This window comes from Primulina tabacum, chromosome 5, assembly GCF_025594145.1.
Source record: "Primulina tabacum isolate GXHZ01 chromosome 5, ASM2559414v2, whole genome shotgun sequence".
NCBI lineage: Eukaryota > Viridiplantae > Streptophyta > Magnoliopsida > Lamiales > Gesneriaceae > Primulina > Primulina tabacum.
In genome coordinates, this window is record NC_134554.1 from 2,035,958 (window position 1) to 2,042,227 (window position 6,270).

At 32.2% G+C, this 6,270-nt stretch overlaps 1 protein-coding gene across 1 annotated transcript; it reads right to left on the minus strand.

The window, feature by feature from the left end:
* Positions 1-1,584: 1,584 nt before the first annotated feature.
* On the minus strand, positions 1,585-4,980 carry LOC142545369 (AT-hook motif nuclear-localized protein 1-like). The gene is made up of 5 exons (XM_075652527.1): positions 4,081-4,980; positions 3,054-3,121; positions 2,638-2,769; positions 2,352-2,513; positions 1,585-2,132 (listed from the first exon to the last, which is right to left on the minus strand). The coding sequence occupies exons 1-5, from the start codon at positions 4,481-4,483 to the stop codon at positions 1,908-1,910; spliced, it is 990 nt and encodes a 329-aa protein (XP_075508642.1). The 5' UTR covers positions 4,484-4,980; the 3' UTR covers positions 1,585-1,907.
* Between the last annotated feature and the right edge of the window lie 1,290 nt (positions 4,981-6,270).

Consider the following 6,270-nt stretch of genomic DNA (forward strand, 5'->3'; position numbering starts at 1 on the left):
AGAATCGCTAGCTAAAAGTGGAATTGAAGAGATTCGTGATTAGAACAAATTTATTGACAAAAAAAGGTAATTTGTCGAGTGTATTAATTAAAATTTAAATATATAAATGGTGAAACTAAAGTGTAGGAAAAGGTTTTGTGTTCGAGTCTTCGAGACACGATTGCAACAAACTTCTTCTCAAACTCTGATAGAAAAAAAAAATTTTGAAGTTGAGAATGGAACATAGAAAGCATGTCATTAGTATTGATAATTTGCATGTATAAAATTTATTAGAATTGATTATTATGATTTAATATTACATTTCTCTTCAGAAATTTGAAGAAATGATAAAGTGTTTAAATATATTTTATTTTTATTTTTGAAAATAAGGGACTTCAGTATAACTAACAATTTAAGAATTGAAAATAAAATTAAATTTAATCCCTGCAAGAAAATAATGTTATTAATTTATAATTGAATACGAATTATTATTCTAAATTTGATCGATTTCATCGAGTGAGTGATGAAACCCAATTTACTATTATTATTTTAAATTATTATAATTATAATTATAATTATACAAAACTTCAACTAGCTAGAAGTAAATCAATGGGGGTGGCTCCCACGGAATATAATTATGTCCCACTTTCAATGTTTAGTCTTCAAGTAACCTCTGAGAAATTTTGGCTTTGAAATTTAATCGATTTTCGTATAACTTTCGGATGAATTTTTTCCCCAATAATTGGTCATTTTCATTTTTAATTATGTTATTATCTGTTTATGATTTTGGTTATGTAATTTGCAATTAATTTTTTTCAATTTAGCTCTTTTTCACACAAGTTTTAACGTAGCATCTGGCACGTGTTATTTTATAACTATTTTTCGATGTCACGTCACATTTTTCGAAGTCACATAAGCATTTCCCAGAGTCATGTCTGCATTTCGGTGGAAAAAAAATTTTAAATTTAAAAAATATGTGACTTTTAGTATTAAAATCATGAATGGGTTGATAACAAGATAAAATAATACACTTAAATTAATGCTAGATTAAATTAATAGTGTAGTAATCTTATATTATTAACCTCATAGTTGACTTTCAAATGATCAGCTACAAATAATATTATTAAATGAGATTTTTTCGGAAACAATTATCAGATAAAGATTTTGATTGTTCTTATCTAATTTTTTCAAGAGAAGATTTGAGTATAAATTTATTGATCAAAAAACTGTTTTATATTAGAAAATAATAGTTTGTTATTTATAGCAATTTTCATATTAATAATTTGGAATTATTATTATTATTATTATTATTATTATTATTATTATTATAATTTTGTAATATCTTTCTGCTTCTATTGAATTGAAATTTTTCTTGAAAATTTATATTTGGAATTCGGTTTTTATTTTTTATAAAATATTTTTTTATCCCTGTTGACTAAAATAAATGTGCGAAAATGGCTTCCGATATCACAATTTTAACAGAAAATTGAAAGTTTATCAGATGATGATTTTCGAAATCAAGTATTTATTTAAATTAAGTCCGACACTAGTTTTTAAATTGGGTTTTTGAAATATACCAAACGCACAACTATGACAGATCCAACAAAATCAGAATCACAATAGTTTCATCAACCAAATCAATGTATGTCGGAAAAACTTCCAAGATTCAGAGTTCAACATAGAAGCATAAAATCTGACAACTAAATTCATCATGCGGCGCAACAGACGACGAAAAAACGACCCTAACACTGTAAGTTAATACAAGAACCTCATCTGCGATTGCATGCGCTTGTGCTGCTACTAGCCAGGTTTACAGGCGATGCCAACGAAGAGAGATTCATCGTCGAATGAGAAACATGAATGGAAGAATCTGTGCCAATGTAGTCAGTAAGAACTATGTTCGAAGAGTTGGGGACAGTGTAGACCCACTACTCCGGTAAAGATAAGTTGATGTCAGCGGCGTTATTCTTCGATTCCGGGGGCATCGAGGACCAGCTATCTCCACGGAAAGAAGAGGGTGTATGATATGTGTCTTCTACACCAGCACTCGAGATTGGAATAGCAGCAGTAGGTATAATGGCCATGGACTCTGGTTTGTGTTTCTTCGTCTTCTGCTCGTGCTGGTTACCCACCAGAAAACTTCCCACCACAATCTGGTTCACAATAAAACACCAATATGGTTTAAATTGGTAAGGTCGCAAGATCTATATCCAGAAAAACCAACAGCTCTATTGTATGTGGATGTTTGGTTGGCCACCAAAAATATCTTGTTTAAAAATATTGTACTTGGTTGATGTTATTAAAAAAGATTGTGTCATCACTTCTCAGCTTAAATGGTCAGAGTTGGGGTAAATGGCATGGATAGAATTTACCTGCACGGGCCCGGCAGCTACTAATAAGCCAGCGACACCACCCCCAACAACACGCCCATCAGGACTAGCTAAAGAGACACTCATTCCACCAGATCTGTTTCTAATTCCTCCAGTCTCAGACGGCGTGAAGGATCCTGTCAATGACAGTATCTCAAAGCGACCCTAAACAACATGGGTAAATGGATGTATAAGAATACTGGTTACTCACATGCAACACCATTACGCCTAAGAACTGCAAACATCATAAAAAATGTTGAAAAGACGTGATTTATAAATCGGGTAGTACCTCATAGGTCAATGTACCACCAGAAGAATCGGGTTGACGAAAAGTGACACTTGATATTACACCATTAGCAGAGAGGACACATATCGCTCGAGGCCCTTGTTGAGAGAAAGATATAATCTTCATCGTGACGTCCTAAAATCACCGAACGATAAAATTACTAATATCCTAAGTTTGACATGAGCAACTTCAAAAATAAGAGATGACAAATAAATTCATACTGAACTTCTATAGCAACATAAAGTCATCTTATACCAAAACATCACACAAATACTACTCTAAACAAAAGTTCAAAGAAATTTGGTAGTCAATAATAGAGTTAACCTTAAGAAGAAAGGAAAATACAAATAAAAACTAATGTTTTCTAAGACTGTTATAATTATCAATGAATATACATTTAGATAACATCAACATTTTACCTCTCCAGCATCAACAGAGATGATATGAGGCGTAAAATTGGCACCAGCGGAGCATGAAATCCAGTCACCTGAAAAAGAAATATCAAATATCAGCAATAATGACAAGAAAACTATTTATGGCTGCTATAAATTTGATTTTATTACATGTCCCACAATCATTCTATAAGTAATTGCATAGAGTAGCAAATAAGATCGAGAGGTTCTCTAGGCTGCTGTGGGAGTCCAAATCTCAAAGGATGGCCAATGTAAGTCTCAAACCGGTTCCACAAGTAGCTGTGGGGCGCCTAGTAAGTTTAAGAGACTTCCCCGCCAAGAATGATAGTTTCCGATAGGACTGTTTGGGGGAGCTGGGGTCGGTACAACGGTTTATGGAATTGACAAACAATATTGTCAAAGCCCGCGATGTATCCATATTTGGCGGAACGGGTGAACGTCAAAGGAAATGACCTTTACATGAAAATGAAAGAATCTGGAGTGATTAATGAAGAAAATATTGCAGAATCAAATGTAGGTCTAGTTTATGGCCTGATGTCCGGACTCTAGTCTTAAACTTATGATTTTACATTTCCACGAGGAATATACATACTAGCTTGCGAATCCACAAAAGCCGGTATCACGTGATACTAATTAACAAAGTTGAATCAGTCAAAGCTTAAGGTAAGGGCATACCAATGTATAATTAAGTAAACGCTTACTTAAGTGCAATTGCCAACAAGAGAAATCATAAACCCAGATCCTTCAACTGCAAAAGGAAAAGATGTTGAAAAAAAGCCGCAATTCCAAGATTCCTCAAATCCCACTTGACTTCTCAACTACCCATTTGCGCCAAGATAGCGCATCCATTCACAGGTCCCCACCTCATCAATCAATATCATATGTTTATAATTCCCCCCAAAAAACACTAAATGCTCCGAAAACACAATTGACGCTAGGATTCAGGTACCAAAAACAGATCACTATACAACCAAAGTTTCATGAACATCCACATATACATAGTAAAATGCTCAATATCAAATCAACTCATTACCCGAACTCCCAGTCTCCATTCTGGAAAGTTGCAGCTTGGATTCAAGCCCAAAAGACCGGACCTTTACTCGTTTCTGAACGGCAGAGAAGTCGATCACGGGTGGTGGTGCGGAGGAAGAAAGTGGTTTGGGTGAAAGGGCGACCGCCACTGAGCCATCGGGTCCATACTTCCTGGGCCTGCCCCTCTTCTTCTTCAAAGTGGCTGCGCCGCCCGCTTCGTTTGTCGTACCCGGTGGCAGAGTGATGGAAACTAGTGGTGGCGCCACGGTCACATGCGGTGGTGCTGATCCGGTTCCTTGTATTGGGTTTCCTGTTGTGGTCCTAGGAGCCATGTGGTAGTCTGAGGGAGCATCTGATCCCACCACAGTTACTCCACTGCTAACCAAAGTATTAGTACCTTCCATAATTCAAACTCCGAGAAAATAACTTCCAATAAAATTTTTCTCACAACCCCATTATTTTCTTGAGAAAACTCTACAAGATTAATTAGAAGTATTTGTCTTGCAAAACAAATAAACGAATAAATAAAAAAGGAAATGCTTCAAAACCCAAAATCAAGTTCCAGAAGTTCCCAATATATTTCACCTTTATCACTTAACAAGCTACAATCATCATCCGTCTTAAAAGAGCCACAAGAAAAAAAAATAAAACTGTAACATAAAAGTGAGATAAAGCTGATATTTTTTAACATAGAAATAGTTCACATATCAGTGAAAACGAGAAAAAAAATAACAACGTATTTTCCAGGGAAAAAATATTAATTTTGGGAAAAAATTTGTGATTGGGGTTGGAAAAGATTGCATTTTGGTGTTTGGTGGTGATGAAAAAAATGGGAAAATGAGAGTTTTGTGGGGGTTGAAGCTAATTTAATTTAATTTAGTTTTCCCTAGCTTTACTCAGTCTGTCCAAATTTGAGTTTAGAAAAATGGTAAATTATTAAATATAGGGCCATTCATTGATAACTTATTGGAAAGCAAAAAAAAATATGTATTTTGATTTATAATGGTTGAAGTCCGGGGAAATTTTTTTTTTAAAAAAAAAATTTTTTTAAATGGGAAAAATGAGAGTTTTGTGGGGTTGAAGCTAATTTAATTTAATTTAATTTTCCCTAACTTTACTCAGACTGTCCAAATTTGAGATTTAGAAAATTGTTAAATTATTAAATAATTTATTAAATATAGGGCCATTCATTGATAATTTATTGGAAAGCAAAAAAATTATGTATTTTGGTTTATAATGGTTGAAGTCCGGGGAAATTAAAAAAATATTATATATATATATATATATATATATATATATAAAAAGAAGTAATTGTGGTTGGGAAAAGTGAAATTAGGTTGCCAAGGCATGAAGACAGCAATCACTCTCTTTAAAAAAGGATATTTTAAATAAATAAATAAAATGCATCGCATATGCACATTAAACATTACATCTCTATATATTATCATAATATTATTATTTATTATTTTTCATTCTCTGATTGTCTATGAGTATTATATACAGACAAATCGGAAAATTTAAAAAAAGTGAATAGAAAAATATACATGGGGATATTATTATTTATCAACAGTTTATTAAAAATAAAAAATATTTTCCTCTGTACAAAAATGAAAATTCTATTAAAAATTTGACAATTGGACTGAAGAGATGGGGATACTTTTTTTTATCACATAAATCAAAATCTTAATACACAAAATATTGGGATATAATTTTTTTTTTCAAAATTTTAAAATACATCTATTCTTATTGACATTATACTTAATTTTAATATATAAATTTTTTTTATGATTTTTTTGTATAAATTACCCCAACAAAGTGTGGTCTTTTAGGAAAAAGCAAACACTGACACTAAAAACATAATCATGTCTAGTGTCTACCTTAATTTTGTCCTTATGGTTTTAATGATTAATGTTTAAGAAGATTTATTACCCTAATTATTTCAATTAAATTAACCATTTTCAACCTAGCCATTGTTAGGCACGTTTAAAAAAAACAGAATAGGTATTGTGTTTCTTTATCGAGTAAATTTATTTACTTTTGCATGTTATTTTCGTGTTAATTTTATTGATAAAAACTTGTGTGAGACGGTGTCACGATCGTATTTTGTGAAAGATATCTCTTATTTGGATCATCTATGAAAAATATTATTTTTTTATGCTAATAGTGTTAACTTTTATTGTGAATATCGGTA

What these genes read in the sequence shown, in the direction of transcription:
- LOC142545369 (XM_075652527.1), bottom strand. Translation starts at nt 4,483, where the DNA reads ATGGAAGGTACTAATACTTTGGTTAGCAGTGGAGTAACTGTGGTGGGA. An exon ending in GTGGTACATTGACCTATGAG is followed by an intron (nt 2,514 to 2,637) that starts GTACTACCCGAT and finishes CATGTTGTTTAG; the next exon opens with GGTCGCTTTGAGATACTGTC. An exon ending in TAGCTGCCGGGCCCGTGCAG is followed by an intron (nt 2,133 to 2,351) that starts GTAAATTCTATC and finishes ATTGTGAACCAG; the next exon opens with ATTGTGGTGGGAAGTTTTCT.